Source organism: Oryctolagus cuniculus, chromosome 19 (assembly GCF_964237555.1).
Source record: "Oryctolagus cuniculus chromosome 19, mOryCun1.1, whole genome shotgun sequence".
NCBI lineage: Eukaryota > Metazoa > Chordata > Mammalia > Lagomorpha > Leporidae > Oryctolagus > Oryctolagus cuniculus.
Genome location: NC_091450.1, coordinates 65,540,975 through 65,559,102, shown reverse-complemented (window position 1 = coordinate 65,559,102; position 18,128 = coordinate 65,540,975). Strand labels below are relative to the sequence as shown.

General features: G+C 44.7%; 1 protein-coding gene and 1 long non-coding RNA gene across 2 annotated transcripts; one reads left to right on the top strand and one right to left on the bottom strand.

The window, feature by feature from the left end:
* The first annotated feature begins 1,097 nt into the window (after nucleotides 1–1,097).
* Nucleotides 1,098–15,594, top strand: LOC138847077 (uncharacterized). The gene is made up of 2 exons (XR_011384683.1): nucleotides 1,098–1,641; nucleotides 12,590–15,594. It is a non-coding gene; the product is annotated as an uncharacterized lncRNA (long non-coding RNA).
* LOC127485609 (serine/threonine-protein kinase MARK2-like) lies at nucleotides 3,458–18,116 on the bottom strand. Its single transcript, XM_051828828.2, has 3 exons — nucleotides 15,855–18,116; nucleotides 6,373–14,133; nucleotides 3,458–5,828 (listed from the first exon to the last, which is right to left on the bottom strand). Exon 2 carries the CDS (start codon nucleotides 14,061–14,063, stop codon nucleotides 12,231–12,233), a length of 1,833 nt encoding a protein of 610 aa, XP_051684788.2. The 5' UTR covers nucleotides 14,064–14,133; nucleotides 15,855–18,116; the 3' UTR covers nucleotides 3,458–5,828; nucleotides 6,373–12,230.
* Between the last annotated feature and the right edge of the window lie 12 nt (nucleotides 18,117–18,128).

Sequence of the window (18,128 nt, the reverse complement as noted above, 5' to 3'; positions counted from 1 at the left end):
CAGCGTGAGTCATGGTTCAGGAGCAGGGACTGGGACCCTGTGGGGCATCAGGAGGGTAGGACAGGCTGCAAGGACATGTTCATCATTACTCCCTCCTGGTTAGTCTCCAGTGATTCAGGTGGATGGCAGAGGAGGGCATGACAGATGGGAGGTGCCCCCATATGACCTTCTGAGTGACAGAAGCAATGTCCCTGAGGTGAGTTCTCCCAGTTCTCATCTTGTATTACTCAACCCATGGCCTGGTCAGCAGCACCTGGTAACCCAGCTGCCCTGAGACCTTGGGAAGTGGTTCATCCTTGGAGCCCCTGAATGTGATGATGTCTGGGGCAGGGTGGGGATCCCTGCTCTGCAGAACACACCCAGCACCACACCACAGTCACCTCCACCAGCCAGGGCCCAGCTTCCTCACAGGACCCTGCCCTTGGCCTCCCTCCATCCTCACCTCCAGGGGAGACCAGACAAGGGTGATGAGGAGACAGGTGAATACAACAGCAGCAATGGAACCTGCATAGCTAGGAACACACATGGGCTTGTGAACACACACACACACACACAGGCTCACACTTGTCCCCAGTGGGATATTACAGCTCAGGCCCCCCAGGACAGGGAGAGTAGTGACAAGCTTGGCCACAGCAAGACCCAGGAGGCTCCACAAATCCTGCAAGGCATTCACTGTCCCTGCAGGACCAGAGGCAACCATGCCCAGCTGAGGAGCTGGAAGGGGCCTAATGGTGCTGACGTGAAGGTGTCCCCCAGACATAGATGTCCCTCATCTGGGAGCCCTGGAGATTGTGGGTGCTCCTGCCCCACATGCTTATTGACACCATCAGCCTCTGTGTGGTCAGCACCAGTGTCAGGGGCTGGTGGTGAAGTCACAGTGACTCAATACTTCACTCTTGCCTTTGTCCAGAACAGAGTTCTTGTTTCTTCTGCAGTCTGGTCCCTGCTGGCTCACGGTCCCAGGCAGGAGGCAGGCAGCCTGCCTCACCACTCACCCTAGTCCCTGGACTCTTTGACACCCAAAAGCAACAGCAGCAGCAAGGAAAGGCCAGAGGAGGGCAGGAGGCACAGCCTGGATCAGCAGTGCTGGAGTAAGCCTGTCTTGTGGCAGGAGTTTGTGCCACATGGATTCCCCAGTTCTGGTCATTTGCAAGGGTGGGGAAAGTAGGGAGACCTCAGGTAGTTGTATACCAATTGTGAGGGCACCCATTGCACTCATATTAATCCAAAATGCAAATGCTCAAAAGTCAATACAAAATATAATTGTAGAGGAGGAAAAGGAGGATGGAGAGTGGCATGGATCTGGGACCTTGTCCAGTGGGTGACAGAAGGCACCGGGACATCTGAGCCCATGACATACCTCCCACACATCTGTCCTTTTCTCTTGATCCCAGAAGAGACCACAGGCCCCCTGCTAGGGGATTCTTATTCCTCAGGGGGTTGGGAACCCTGATCCTGAGACCTGCTGATCTAGGAGGGTGCCATTGTGACTGTGCTCCATGATGTCATCATTGCCAAGCACTGCTCCTTCCATATTCTACAGCAGTTAGAGGCCACTCGTGTGTCAAGTGACCGGCTGAGCTGGAGTTTGTTTTCTAGGTAGCAAGCAAGTTCAGGACACGTGGATGGATTCAGGTCCAGGTGAGTGGGACTTGCTCTCTTCATGTCATGATGATTTGGGGACAGGTTGTCCCAGCTGTGTGGGCCTGGCCTCTCCTGGTTACTGCAAAGGGCCATGCTGCCTGAGTCTCTCTCTCTCTCTCTCTCTCTCTCTCTTTCTCTCTCTCTCTCTAGCAAGTTTTCCAGCTACAAAACATGAAAAATTTGATTCTCTTTCTGAATACTAACAATGGAAATGTAGAACCTGAAATTAACTATGCCACTTTCAACTAATTTGAGAAAATCAAATGCTTATGTATAGTATTAACAAAATATGTATAATATTGTACACTATAAATAACAAAATACTGATTTAAAAAAGGCAAAGTACATCTAAAGAACTGGAAACCGTACTGTGCCCATGGATTACAGGATAAATGTAATAAAGGCACTGGTTTCCCCAAAATAGTAAATAACTCTAATACAATTCCATCACTATCCCAGCAAGATTTTTGTAGGTCTAGGTGAACTTATTCTAAAATTCATATCGAGAGTTAAGACAGTCTTGGGAGAGTGGGAAGAACAAAGTGGGAAGATTCACTGCAGTCAATGTCAAGTCTCACTATGTAGATGCAGTAATCAAGAATTTGTGACACTGGGGAAAGGACAGACATAGACAAATAGAACAGAGAACCCAAATAGGCCACACAAATATGCTCAACTGAATTTTTTTACTCAGTACCACAGGGAATTCAAAAAAGAAAGGATAACTTATTCAAAAAGTGGAGTTCCCCTGCCTCTGTTACACATCAGAGTGCCTGTGTTTGATGCCTGGCTCTGCTCCTGACTCCAGCTTCCTGCTACTGCAGACCCTGGGAGGCAACGCCAAGGGCTCAAGTAATTGGGTTCCTGCCCCCCACATGGGAGAGCTGGAATGAGGCCCTGGCTCACTGCTCTAGCCTGGCCCTGCCCCATCTGTTGCAAGGATTTCAGGAGTCTATCCGTGGATGGAACATATCTCTGTCTCTCCCTCCTGTGCTGTCACTCTGCTTTTCAAATAAATATAAGGATCTTTAAAATATCTTTTAAAGGAAAAATACAGGACTCCAAGATGAATTTTCTCAACAGTTGCCCAATGCATAATTTGTGAGTTTATTCAATATTCTATGCAATATTTAGATGCATTTGCATTTCTGATCAATCCAGATCAATTCACATGTCAGATGAATGGAAAAAAAACAAATATATTTCATTCCATGGAACATTTAGGATATGATACACTAAGGGGTCATGTCATTCGAAGTTTATCTACAAATGGAACTGGGCATTTGGGTGTTATTGTTTCAGGTACTTCTGTTTTTTTCTTGGCTAAATCTGGCAGCCCTATCAGGCTAAACTTGGAAGTAGGGCCTTCTCTATACCAATTTCACCTATGACAAGTGTCAGACTGTCTTTTTTCCCTCTCTGTAAAATGGGGGTGATGACTTTTATTTTGCAGCGCCGCAAGCTTCCCAAATCACACAGCTCCACTAGCTGTTGTTGGTGGTGAATGCTTAGCAATCAACATGCATGTCTGGGGATGATGGTTGGAGCACTGAATCTTTCTTTAAAAAAATTATTTATTTAAAATGGAGAGAGAGGGAGAAAGAAGGAGATAGGGAGGGAGAGAGAAAGAGAGACAGAAAGATTGAGAGAGATCTTCCATTTGTTGGTTCACTCCTCAGATGGCTAAAACAGGGCTGAACTAGGCCTGGAGCCAGGAACTCCACTGGGGTTTCCCATGTGGATGGTAGGGAGCCAAGCACTCAGGCCATACTCCACTGCTCTCCCAGACACAACAGCTGGATGAGACACGGAGCATCAGAACCTGAACCAGCGCTCTGACATGGGATGCTGGCATCACAGGTGGTGCTTTAACCTGCTGCTTCACAACAGAAGCCCCTAATTAAACACATCTTGCTTCTTACTGTATCCCTGGGTTAAAGCAAGTGCCTACTAGCAATGTTATGGGCAAAATTATTTTTCACTTAAATTTTGCATGTAGACATTTATTTGAACAGCAGAGAGCCAGCAAGCTCCCATCTGATGGTTCATTCTCCAAATACCCACCACGACCAGGGCTTGGCCAGGCCAAAGCCAGGAACCAACAACTCTGTTCAAGGATCCAATCACTTGAGCCATCACTGTTGGTTCCCAGGCTATGTATTGGCAGGAAGCTGGAGTCAAGAGCCAGTTGCAGGACTTTACTCGAGCACTCCAGAGTGGGACATGGCCTTCTTAAACTCCAATTAAACACCTGCCCCACAGGTAAACCTAAATGGCCTGTGGAGTTGGCAGGGCCAGTGTGATCACACCCTGTGTGACATGACAAGTGATAGAAGTGGAGGAAGCAGCTCCAACATCCTGGCTTTGCCTTCACTTTAACCACCCAGCTGGCTTTTCCAGGCTCAACTGGGTGCTCATTTCCTCCACTAACTGAGCTGGGACATTTCCCAGATGCCTCCATGCTCATTTTAGAAGAGATGACAGTGTAATCCTAGGTGTCATTGCCTGTATCTGTGGTAAATGCTGAAATTCTAGGAATGAACTTTTGCCAACACCTGCTCAGTGTCAGGGTTTAGGCTTTTTATTATGTTATTCATTTATTATCATTATTATAAGAAATAGAGACATAGATATCTTCCAACTGCTGGCTCAATCTCCAATGCCTGTAAGAGCCAGGCCATGGCAGGCAACACCCAGGAGCCTGGAACTCCATCTGGGTTTCCCACATTGTTGAGCCATCAACTGCTACTTGCCGGGGTGTGCACTAGCAGGAACCTAGGGTTGGAGGCAGAACCAGGCTTCAAACCAAGGACTCTGATATAGGATGTGCAGTCCCAAGGACCTCTAAGCCAAATGCCCACCCCCAAGTGTGTATCTTACACCACTCTAATGAGAATCAGAGAAGGGAAGTGTAAAGGAAAAAGCCTGTGTTTAGAGTGAGATGGGCCCAGGTTCTCAATGTTGCTTTACTGGTAGCAGCATCTTACTGTCAACTCTCTTCACCACTGAGCCTCCATATTCCAATTAAATTAAGTAGAAAACCTATTGGAGGCACCTTGTTCATAGAGTTTGTTTCTGCTTGTATGGTTTACATGTTTCAGGTGCCACACAGAACATTCTAGGTTCATTCATGGCCTGAATTGTGTAGGCAGGCTCTGAGATAGCAACTGTTGATCCCCACCTCCTGGTACAACTTGTTTTTTAAAAATATTTGTTATTTATATGAAAGGCAGAGTTTCTCTCTCTCTCTCTCTTTCTCTCTCTCTCTCTCTCTCACACACACACACACACAAACACATTTTCCATTCACTGGTTCACTCCCCACATGGACACAATGGCTGAAGCTTGGCCAAGATGAAGCTAAGATCCCAGAATTCCATCTGTCTTTCCCACGTGGTAGAGGCCCAAGCTCTTTGGCCATCACCTGCTACCTTCCCAGGGTGTGCTTAAATAGGGAACTGCATAGAAAGTGGAGTAGCCAGGACTTGAACTGGCCCTCTGATATGGGATCCTTCTGTTGCAAACAGAACCTTAACCCTGAAGTGGGGTCTAATCTTATTCCAGGTCTTTGCCTTCTACCTAGAGAAGCATTTGAAGCACAGAAACATGTACAGTACACAAAATGATAACATTTATTTAAGGGGTGATAAAGGAAACGTGAGCATGGGTGGGGAGTGGGCCAGGGAAAATGGAGGTAAGAGGAAAAGTGCAGAGAGAGCACCTCAGCATCCATCTCCCAAGAGCAGGACACACTTCTTCCAGTGCGGGCTGCTTTTGAGGTAGAAGTGTGGTGGAAATTCACATGGCACGTGCCCCACCCAGAAGGAAACACGCCCCAGTAAGGGGCAGTTTATTGGACAAGTAGGATAGAATTACATGGGGGCGAGCGCTTGTGACTTGGGACTTCCAGCTCTGTGGCCCTAAGCTAGCTACCTGCCTTATCCCATCTCATCCCCCCGCAGAGATTTCCAACCCTTAATCTTAAGGGGGTGCTGAAGGATGATGATCCGTCTTCTGTAGCTACTTCCTGCTGGCCAGGGGCGTTGTCCCTACCTATCCAGGGTTCGGAAACCTCTTCTTAGCTCATCTAATCAATCCATCTCATGAGCTGGGGAATTTTCATTGTCACGGCCAATCGCTGTTGCCCTTGCATGGTCATCATCATTTTGAGAAGCTGTCGAATTCTGAAACAGAAAAGTTTGTCAATCAGGATGAGCATAATTGGAAAAAAGATAAATTGCAAGTTGAATCCCCTTCAGGATAGGAGGAGTATATTCCACTGTTTCCCAAAACATGGGCATTGATAGATTGTCTTTGCTGAGATTATAAAACCATCTAGCATAGCCATAAAGACTGGTAATATCCTTTTCAGTGAATATACAACTGTTAGAGTAGATGCCGCAGATTCCATTAATCACTGCACACGCTCCTGGTTTTGCCAGTATGCATTTTATGGCCAGCTACTTGTCCATGACTGTCTTAGAGCACCCACAGCCTCAAGCAATTGCTGTAAAATCTGGCCTGAAGTGTAGGCTCTAGTTTGGCCCACACAATAAACAGATTTTTAAATGGTTTTCTATGGCCTAGCAGGATCTCCTACTATCATACTACAAGAACTATGGAGTTTTCCTCACAACAGCAGCCTCCTGAGAGAATAAAAGATAGGCAAAATATGTGTGCCACTAAGTGTAGCAGGTTCAATATGATAAAAGCAAAGGTTTTACTTACCCTTTTGCCCCTTGAAGATGTATTCGAGATCTTGGATGCATTCACAAGAATGAGCAGACTTGTTCTCTGTGTGCCCCTGTGAAGACTAAAGAGGTAGAACTGAGATCCTTGACAAATGTACCCAGCTTGGGATGCCCTGAATTTGACTTCAGTAGGAGTGCTGAGTAGCACCTGGTAGGATCCCTTTCATCTAGGCTGCAATTGATCAGAGGAAGAGTCTTTGCTCCAAATGTCTCTTAAGACTTGGTCTCCTGGGGATAGGCTGTTCATGATTTTGGGACCTGGCACTGTGAGAATTTTATTACCACAGTCCATTAGCCTCTTGTATAGGAAAAAGATTAATAATAAACTCTTACCTGATCTGTATCCCTGAGTGAAAGAGGGTATCAGAGGTGAAGAAGACCTTTTTACATAGCATTTTAGACAGGCAGTTTTAAAGCAGCCTTAGGTGCCACTTTCATCCTGAGGGCAATAGGTAAGAATTTAAGCCATCTTTCTGAGGTCTCTTGGCAAAGCTTCGCCAGGACTTTCTTAAGAATATGATTAGCTTTTTGACTTTGATGACTAAGGTCTCCAAGGGGTATGGAGATAAGAAAAACCTAAAGCAGTCACCACATGCTGAGGTACTTTCTTTATGACAGTATGCAGCCTTTACCCTCCAAATACCCAAGGAACTCCTGGCATTAAACATTCTCTTCCAAATAGTGAGAGTCATATATTAATAACTCCCCATTCAGCGCATGGGCTTATGACTGAACACCCACCTCCACTGGCATCCTTCATGTTGCCTGGTTGAGGAGAACATTCTATGACAGGGTTTGTGTAGTGAGGATACTTAGTGACCAAAAAGCTCAGGTAGAAAAGCTATTTCTAGAACCTGCCCTGCAGCAGCGACTTTTGCTGCCTTATCTGCTAGCACATTTCCCTGAATAGCATGGCTATCTGTCTTCTTGTGTCCCCTGCAGTGAATGACAACCACTTTCTAAAGACTCCAGTGCTCCTGAAGGAGAGCTAACATCTCTTCTCCTTATTTAATGGGAGAGCTCTTTGAAGTCGGGAGGGCTCTTCCTTTCCAAATTGCTCCATGTGCATGGAACTCCAGGAAAACAAACTGGAGTCTGGACATAATAACTCATTAACTCTTCCCCATTGCAAGGTTCTAGTTAAAGCAGTAAGTTTGGCCTTTTGCGATCAAGTGCTAGTTGGCAATGTCTGAGATTTTATCACCTGAGTAAGACCCACCATGGCATAACCTGCCTTTTAAACTCCATACTTTGTGCAACTACTGCTGTCAGTAAACCACTCTGTATCTCGATTTTCTAGGGTTTTTTAAACTGTACCCTTAGGAGTCAGTCCACAGGGACGAATGAGGAGTCATATACAGCTGAAGTTTTGGTAGAACCTGACAAGACAAAAGTGATATGGCTCTCCACAAACCCTGTTATGCTTATATATGTGATTCAGATCCCTTGTATTAATTGTATTGGATACATTACAAAGGTTTTATACCCCAATTTGAGGTCCTCGGCTTTAAGCAACCTGCCTCCAGGGCTCCTTGTGGGTTGATCTATATGTAAGGGCATCTTCATTACCCAATGCCCCTATTAAAATGTCTTAATGAACATGCCTTACATAATCTGGCCAGTTGAAGAGTGCTGGTGCTTTTCCAAAGGTGCCAACAACTTGGGAGCAAATGCACATATAATTGGGGCATTTTCCCAGCATCCAACATGAGCTTATGGGATGTCATCTCTGCAAGAAATGATCTCTAGTGGGGCACTGCTCCTCACACCAGGAGGAAAAGCTCCTGGGTTGTAAAAATAACACAGCCTATGCCTGAAGACCAGCTGCTAGAGGTTGTAAGCCCTGAAGCTTCTGTGTCCTGAACATTCTCTGGGGCTAGGACCAGCATATCTAGAGCTTGTGACCTCAGGTAGCATTGAAACCCATACCTGGGTGTGTATTCCAGGGCAGCAGAAACCAGCATAAAGCTAAGATAAATGGTAGTGCTGCTGACTAGGTACATGGTTTGCACTAGCTATGGGGTCCACCATGGTCAGGTGGGGTCCATTTCCATCATCCACTGAAAAGCTGAAGTCACACTTGAGGCTTCCATGGTCGGGCAAAGTCCCTCCCTCGGCTCCTGTTGAGGAACTCCTGCCATGTTAGGAAGTACCACCTGCTGACAGGGGGTGTGGCACATATACACTGCACACCTGTTTTGAGGACCACTCCAGTCAGATGAAGAGAAGTTTGCTAGCAAAAGGTGAGTGCTTGGCCCACCTGCCCATCTTAATAAGGAAAATACCACAATTCAAAATCTCAAGACAGAACTTTTTAGCCAGGTGTATTGCATCCAGTAGAAACTAAATTCCAAGTTCCAGGTTTTTCAGCAGCAAGAATGAATTTAAAAAACACACTACAATCTAGAAACAAAGATTTTGGGCACAAGGCCACAAACTGTCCAACTCTCTTCCCATTCCTCTGTCCAGATCTTCCTTACGAAGACATCTCATTGTCGCCTTTCCTCCCCTATAGCTGAAACTTAGGAACAAGGTCCCCACAACTGCATCTTAACAGATCTGCCTGAGATCAAGAGCAGTGAGACTGAGGGAGACACTTTTGAATTTTCACAAGGAGGTAAAAGCTCAGCACAGCTGAGACAGAAACAAATTGAATTCCACTTACCACTGTTGCTTTTTTGGTTCACTGCTGGGCTTTCTCAGACACCTGGATGGCTCACCCATAAGAAGTGAAGTAAGTGGGGTGGCTGAATGTGTATTCCAGGTCTGTGCCTTCTGCTTAGGGAGACATTCCAAGTACAGGCACATATACACTGTCCAGAATGATGAAGTTTATTAAAAAGGTGAAAGAACACACATGCATGGGCATAGGTGGGGAGTGGCCAGCAGCATAAACAGCTGGGGGAGGGGAATAGGAGAGGCAGCACCTCCCTCTGTCCTGGTCTCCAGCTGAAGAGTTTGCTTTTCCTGGACTCTAGACTAAGTTAAGGTCCCCATTCCATCTTTCTGCTCATGTGCACCTTGGCAGGCAGCAGGTGATGGCTCAAATACTTGAGTTCTTTCCACCCCCGTAGGAGACCAGGGTGGAGATCCAGGTTCTGGGCTTCAGCCTGGCCCAGCCATGGCTGTTGTGAGCATTTGGGGAGTGAAGCAGAAGATGCAGATACCTCCCTCTCTCTCTCACTCTCTCTGTCTTTCACTCTCTGCTTCTGCCTCTGTAAATTTGCCTTTCAAATTAATAAATATCTTTTTAAATTAAAATAAATATAAAGCTATTTCCTTATAACCAAAAAAATTTATTGATTTGAAAGGCAAAGTCTGTGGCAGGGAGTGGGAGGAGAGAGACAGAGAGAGACTCCTCCATCTACTGCTTCACCTCCCAAATGACCAGAACAGACAATCTGGGCCAGACCAGAGGCAGGAACTTCTTCTGGGTTTCCCATGTAGGTGGCAGGGGCCCAAGTACTTGAGCCAACCTTCATGTCTTTCCCAGATGCATTAGCGGGGAGCTGGATTGGAAGTAGAGCAGCTGGAATATGAACTGACTCCAATATGGAGTGTGGGTGTTCCGAGTGGTGGCTTAACCTGCTACACCACAAAATAGAACTGCCACCCAAATTTTTAAACATTGAATTGTCAAGTAGCCATCTAGGTATATATACATCTAGGTGTATATTTATCTAGGTATATGACTCCAAGAATTGGAAACGGGGGTGGGTGTTGTGCAGCCAATGAAACTGCCACTTGGGAAGTCCACATCCCATACTGGAGTGTCTGGTTCCAGTCTTGGTTAATTTGCTTTCAATTCAGCTTCCTGCTAATACTCATGGGAAGGCAACAGATTATGGCTCCAGTTCTTGGGCCTCTGTCAACTGTGTGGGAGACCTAGATGGAGTGCAGGGCTCCTGGCTTTATCCTGGCCTGCCTTCACTGTAGTGGCCATCTGGGGAGTGAGGCAGAGCTCTCTTTCAGTCACTGTGTCTTTCAAATACATAAGTACATACATAATAGAAGAATTGAAGACAGGGTCTCAAGGAGTAATTTGTACCCATGTTCACAGTAGCATTATTCACATTACCCCTATATGCAAACAACCCATGGGGCCATCAAAAGAAAATGAGTGTGGGAAAACAATGTGGTCCAACTGAACCACGGAGTATTATTCAGCCTTCCAAAGGAAGGATATTCTGACACTTGCTACTGCAGGCATGAATCCTGAGGACTGGATAATACAAGCCAGCCACAGAAAGACAAACACCAAGGGCAGGCAGTTAAGATGCCTGTGTACCATGTCAGAGTTACTGGGTTTCACTCTCAGCTCTGGCTCCTGACTCCAACTTTCTGCTGTTGCAGACAGGGAGGAAGCAGCTGATGGCTCATGTGATTGGGTTCATTTCATGCACATGAGAGGCCTGAATTGAGTTCCCAGCTCCTGGCTTCAGCCCAGTCCAGTACTTGCCATTACAGGCCTGCAAGGAGTGAACCAGCTGATGGAAGCTCTGCCTGTCTCTCTGGCTCTCAAAGAGCAAATACTGCATAATACTTGAGACAGAGTTGTCCCATTCATTAAGACAGGAGTAGACCTGGGGGTGCCGGGCTGGGGAGGGGGGTGGGGAGTGTTTCATGTGGAGGAGAGGAGTGGTGGTGATGTGCACACAACCCTGTGAATGCTCTTCATGTCACTACTGTATACTTAAAAAGGGTTAAAATAGTAACATTTGTGTTTTGTATTATTAGCATAATTTAAAAGGTAAAAGAATCCCCCCACTCCAATATCTATCAATGCAGACCAAAGTTACTCAATTTGACTATAGCTGCCAATACTAGGCTGGACTTGATAGTGACCCCAGATATCACATACCGAAGTGGGCCACTGGGGCCAGCAGCTGCCAGTCATCCCCCAAGCAGCCAGTGGCCCCTGCACACATCCCAAAACAGGATGGGAGACTATTTGAGTATAACCTGAGAGTCCAGTACATTCATGCTAGAAGGAAGGCTTATCTGCCACACGTACCTGGGTTTCCCTGAGCAAGCACATGGCTGGATTTGTCATCCCAGAAACTCCAGACCTCACTGTGTCACAAGGACTTTTCAGAGCCTCCTCCCCAACTTTTTAGTGGTGACCAGGGCTCAGAATATGAGGTACTTGCGCAGTACCACACACCTCATAGACAGGAAGGCAAGGTTTGTATAGCTCTTGGAAGTCCCAGGGCCTGGTCTCTTTGTTCCTTTTTTCTACTTTTTATGGAATCAAGGAGATGTTTATGCATGCAGTTCTGTAAGTTCTGCTGAATGCACACAGTGTGGCTGTCCTCAGAATCCAGATAGAGAAAGCCCCTGAGGCTGGCACTTGCCCCAGTATGTTATGCCTCTTCTAAAGGAGCTTCTATAGTAAGTCCTTATAAATGGATACATTCACTACAGCGTTTCAATGTCAGGTGTCTGTTTTTCTGGTGCCTAGCAAATGGTCATGGATGCTAACCAATAAAAATGCTATTCTGCTGACTACTTGAACCATGTGACAACCGAGAAATGCCACTGACCTGACACTGAAGTGAGGTTATGCTCACCTGATCAGCTGCTTGCACATGAGACACAGGACCTGGTGGTGTGGTCTGGTCTGACGCCTGATCCTAGTTCCTCCTACGAGACCCATTGCCTTCACTCCCTGCCTGTTATTTATTACTGCCTCCCCACAATCCCTCCTCCCAGGCAGGGATCATAATTTCCTCTTGAGCATTTCCAGTGAATGAAGCTATGGGGCCACCTTTCTCCTCTGAATTCAGAGGTCTTCCTCTGGGTCTGGCAGGATACAACACACCCACAGAAGGCAGTTCACCATCCTCCTGCAGACCCCCGGCGGCCCTTGCTCTCGGCAGCTTTAGCAGGGGAGGTCCCTGCCTCCTCGTCCTGTTGGTTTTCTGGGAGGCTCTCATTCTCTGTCACTCCCTGGGAACAGCTCCTGTCTGCTATGTGGTCCTCACTGCTGCTGGAGCTGAGAGTGGATATGGAGGACACGGGGCTGTTGTACCTGAGGCCTGGCCAGGGAATGTAGGTCTCCCTCCTTATCCCAGGTTGGGGGCCATCTGTCCTCTCAGCCTCACTGCTGGTGATGCTGATAGTGGCTATGGAGGACAAGGAGCTGTTGTGGCTGAGAACTGGCCCAAGAATGTAGGTCCTCCTCCTTATGACAGGGTGGGGACCATCTGACCTGCCGGCCTCACTGCTGCTGGTGTTGAGAGTGGACGCAGAGGACACGGAGCTGTTATACCTGAGGACTGGGCGAGGAGTGTGGATCATCATCATGCCAGGTGGGGAACCGTCCATCCTGCGGGCTCCATGGCAGGCATTTAGCCCTGATGATGGGTCACCTTCAGGCAGCACTGGGGACGTGGCGCTGGCTTGGAGACCGGGTGTCAGGGGGGCTGCTTTATGGCTCAGCTGAAAGCCCAGCTCCACCAGGTAGCTTTGGGCCTCAGCATCCTGGGGAGATGCTAGAAGCTCCACTTCAGTGAGCTCAGGTCTCGCTGCTCCACGGAAGCCCTCCTGGGATTTCCCCCAGCTCAGAGCAGGGGACAAGCAGCCATCCTCCTCCTCACAGCCCAGCTGGAAGAGGAGGCCTGAGAGGTATTTCGGACCTTCAGTAACATGCGAAGGACCTGGGAGCCCCATGTAAATTTCGCTTCCTCCTCCTCTGAGGTGAGCCTGTAGCTGGGCTTTTCCCCACAGGGGGCCGTCCTGTTCTCGGAGGCCCTCCTGAGAGCTCAGGCTCTCCACACTTTCACTGAGGTCCTCGTCCTCGGTTGAACTCTGAGTCTGTTTGGCTGTGTCTTCACTCAGTTTGGGCCCTTTCTGCTCCATGCTGAGCCACTTGTGGCCCATAGCATCTGCCACTGTGGGCCTCTCAGCAGGGTCACAGGTCATCAGCCAGTCCAGCAGCTGCTCCAGTTCCCTGCTTATAGAGGAGGGGATTAGGTAAGAGCCAGCCAGGATGGCTGCCTTCAAGTATGCAAAGCTGTTCCCTTCAAAGGGCAGCCACCCTTTCACCATGGTGTATAGGAGCACGCCCAGGCTCCACACGTCGGCCTTGTAGCCATCGAATTCCTTCCCTAAGAATTCTTCCGGGGCACAGTATTCGAGGCTGCCACACAATGAATTGAGTTGTTGGCCTTCAGCCAATTTTTGGCTTAAGCCAAAGTCAATTAGTTTAATACACATGTTTCTGTCCACAAGGAGATTTTCTAATTTTATATCTCTGTGGACAACATGCTGCTTATGGCAGTACTCCACTGCTTCCAGGGTCTGACTGAAATAGTAGCATGCTTCTCCTTCCTCAAGGTGGCCGCGCACTGCCACTAACTTTCCAAGGTCCCCCACGCTAATATATTCCATGAACAGGTAGGCTCTCTCTGCCGTGTAGTCTACCTGCATTAGCTGTACAATGTGAGGGTGATGCAGAGAACTCATAATCTCTGCTTCTACCCTTGCTTGTGGGAACTCAGAGGAATCCCCGTGCCCTCTGGCAATGATCTTCACAGCCAACATGGTCCCACTCTCCACATGGCGGGCCAGCTTCACCTTGCCAAAGCTGCCCTTGCCAAGGGTTCTGAGGACTTCATATCCCTGGAACACCTCCTCCTCTGTGTGGGAGGATCTGTCACCACTCATTGTGGGGATATCTTGATATCTAGTGTACTGGGAGTAACACTAGCTAGTCTCCTACAGCACCTACGGTGACCTGGCAACCCAATGAGAAAGAAACAAATGAATAAGTCAATATGTTAATACTACTAACAGGTAACACTACATTTACTATACTACAGACTAATTCTATTCACTATACTCAAGTTACTAATATAACAAGAAAAAGAGAAAAAGAAAAGATATTTAAATTAAATACACAGAGATAAAAAGAAAAAAATTGAGTTGGGGGAAAAACTAAGAATAAAAAATAAAAAATAAAGCTCTTAACAAATAGACAAAAAAACTGCATATGAACTTCACTGTACTAATCAATAAGACCAATTCTAATTCACTATGTGATATTTGAATACAGCAAGAGAAATCAAAAAAGAAATGAGATTTTTAAATAAAATACACACAGATAAAAAAGCAAAAATTTGAGGGTGAGAAAAGAGGGAAAAAAAAGAACAAAATAAACAGCACTGAAAAGAACAGACAAAACCGCAGTATATAACTACACTAATTATTTAGATTAATTCTGTTCACTATGCTAATATTTTGAACAAACAGTACATATGAATTACACTCTACTAATCATAATTAAAACAAAATAATCAAGCAACAAAACAAAAAAATGGAAAACCATACCAGAAAGTAAAACACCAACTCTTATAACAAACTTACAATACTAATCCTCCTGTGTAAAGCAATTACAGATGAGAAAAAAATGAAAAAGGTGAGATACACAAGAATTAAACTATTAGAAAATGAAAAAAGAAAATAAATAGAAGAAATGACAAGAGAAATCAAAAAGAAATGAGATTTTTAAATAAAATACACACAGATAAAAAGCAAAAACTTGTGGGGGAGAAAAGAAGAAAAACAAAAAAAAAACCAACAAAATAAACAGCACTAAAAAGAACAGACAAAACAATATGAAGTACACTAATTATTAAGATTAATTCTATTCACTATGCTAATATTTTGAACAAACACTATATGTGAATTACACTATACTAATCATTATTTCAAACAAAATAAAAGTGACAAAACAAAAACAAATGAATGAAATAAACATAATAAATAAATAAATAAAATGAAAGAAACAAATGAATAAGTCAACTAACAGGTAACACTACATTTACTATACTACATACTAATTCTATTCAATGTACTCATCTTACTATTATAACAAGAAAAAGAGAAAAAGAAAAGATATTTAAATTAAATACACAGAGATAAAAAAATTGAGTTAGGGGAAGAAAACTAAAAATAAAAATAAAGCTCTTAAAGAACAAATAGACAAAAAAACTGCATATGAACTTCACTGTACTAATCAATAAGACCAATTCTAATTCACTATGTGATATTATGAACACAACAAGAGAAATCAAAAAAGAAATGCGATTTTTAAATAAAATACACACAGATGAAAAGCAAAAATTTGTGGGGAAGATAAGAGGAAAAACAAAACAAAACAAAACAAAAAACAAACAAACAAAAAGAACAAAATAAACAGCACTAAAAAGAACAGACAGATCTGAAGAGCCAAAGTGACTCTATTTTGAAACAATCAAAAGCAGCCTCCATTTCCCATAGCAGTCCTTGTAAAAGCAGGCATTCAGGCATTCTGGAGATATCCAAGTTTACCAAGGACAGCTAGCTCAGCAGACCAAGGCCAGCTCAGTAGAGATTACCAACTGAGGTAACTTCCTGAACCCAAGCCAAACAGAGACACACACCCCCCACCCTGCCCAATCACAAAAGGCCCCGCACCTTAAGCCCTTGATGATGTATCTCCCCTTTAAAAGCGTCCCCAAAGACCTGGGCCTTTCCTCCTTCCTCTGCTGCGCCGGTTGGTTGGATGAGGTCCCTGTCGTGGCTTGTACCTTTTTAATAGAAATCTTGCTTTTGGATTTCAGTGTGATGAGGTTGTTGATAGTTTATTGGGGGATCTACTTATCTGGGCATAACAAAAACAACAGTATATGAAGTACACTAATTATTAAGATTAATTCTATTCACTATGCTAATATTTTGAACAAACACTATAATGAATTACACTATACTAATCAGTGATTCACACAAAATAATCAAAAGTGACAAAACAGAAACACGGAGAACTGTAACAGAAAGAAAACACCAACTCTTATAGCTAAACTTACAATACTAAACCTCCTATGTAAAGAAAGTGATTACACATGAGAAAAAGAAGGTGAGATACACAAGAATTAAAGAATTAGAAAATGAAAATGGAAAATAAAGAGAAGAAATGACAAGAAAAATCAAAAGAGAAATGAGGAGATATTTAAATAAAATAAAAATGCACAGATAAGAAGTAAAAGATTGTGGGGAAGGGAGAGGACAAAATGGACAGAACAATAAAACAGCAAAAACAACAAAATATGGAAAAACTTATAGCTTTGTCCAAGTCTCGCTGGCCAGCATTCAACTGCTTCCTGGAAAAAACAGACAAAGTCCTCTGCCCAGCCAGGGATTCAAACAGGCAGTTGGAATGACATCACAATGCACCTTCCAACGTCAGAGCAAGAAATAGACCAATCACAGTTGGTGATACTCCATGGCAGTTTCCAGAAGTATCTGTCCATTTGATTAAAGAGAAAGTACCCCCAAAAGATCTTTGCTTAAGTTAGTGATAGAAATTGATATTTATTTTTTGCAAAATTAGCACATGTAGAATGTTCCAATTGCCTCCTAAAGTCTACACCCCAAATAGCCTTTCCTTTCAATTTAACATCTGAGTGATAGGTCTCAACATGATGGGACCACTTTCCTGGCATCATGACACTACCACAAAATGTTCTGTTGCCCGTGACAGCTCAGGTGCGTTGTTCATATCTGTAGAGCTGAGAGGGAGGTATCTTCCATCATTTCCCCTATGTTCATGAGCAAATTGCTCATTGGAATCCCTGGAGGACCACAAGGCAGAGGGCTGATGTGGTACAGTGCAGAAGGCAAAAAAAAAAAAAAAAAAAGCACAAACTGAGGAGTCTGTAGCCCGCAAAGCTGTGCTTCAAATTGTAGGGAGAAAAGCAAGACATTCCTAGAGATTTCAGTGCTTTTTAGCTATTGTAACAAGACCTTGTCTTGGGTATTTGAAAATTTTCACACTGTTTTCAAGGCTGGGGAGAGTAAAATTGAGGACCAGCAGACTCAGTAACTTGATTCAGACTCACTTTCTGCTTCTATGTTGGTGCCCTCGTCAAAAAATTGATAATGAAAGGGAAGGCTGGAGGCCTGCTATTTACCATATGTCTAAGAGTTGAAAGGGAGCATTGTATCCCTTTAAATATACCAGTATGACTGAGTTCAACATCCAAACATTAGGAAAAAGATGGCTCCTTTTTGAAGTGTCCTCACAAGGTGGAAGAAGTGAATGGACCCCTCCAAAGTCCTTGCAGAAAGTCCCTCATCCTGGGTCTTGTGTTGAGGTGCACTGGGTTAAGCTGCACTCTGCGATGCCAGCATCCCTCTACATGCACTGCATTAAGCTACACTCTGCTGCCTGCATTTCTCTATGTGTGCTTTAAGGATTCAATAAGTTGTGGGGCTAGGGAATGATACAATGAAGTTTGTGGTTTAGGAAAGTTCCTCTTGGGATGTTAATGCAGAACCTATAGGTAAAACCTCTTCAAGACTGGAGCCACTAAGAGGCCCTAAAGTAATAAGATCTAGAGTCTAGGTCACAGACCCAACTGACTGAACAGAGGGAATGAGAGAGCTGGAAGCCCCCAAGATGACTCTTCTAAAATGACTGAAAAACACAGAAGTGCACCTTAGAGAACTTTGTTTTTGAGAATGAATACTTATGAATATCCATAATGAAGAAGAAACTCAAGGATCTAAATAACAAAAAATTATCTGATTATAAAATGGGCAAATAACCTGTACCGATATTCTCAAAATAGGATTTACAGCAACCTACAAGTATATGGAAAAATGTACAATGTCACTAGTCATCAGGGAACTGCAAATCAAAATCACCATCTTATTCCAGTTAGAACAGTTTGATCAAAAGATAAAGTAATA

Coding starts and splice junctions, on each gene's coding strand:
- LOC127485609 (XM_051828828.2), bottom strand. CDS start 14,063: ATGAGTGGTGACAGATCCTCCCACACAGAGGAGGAGGTGTTCCAGGGA.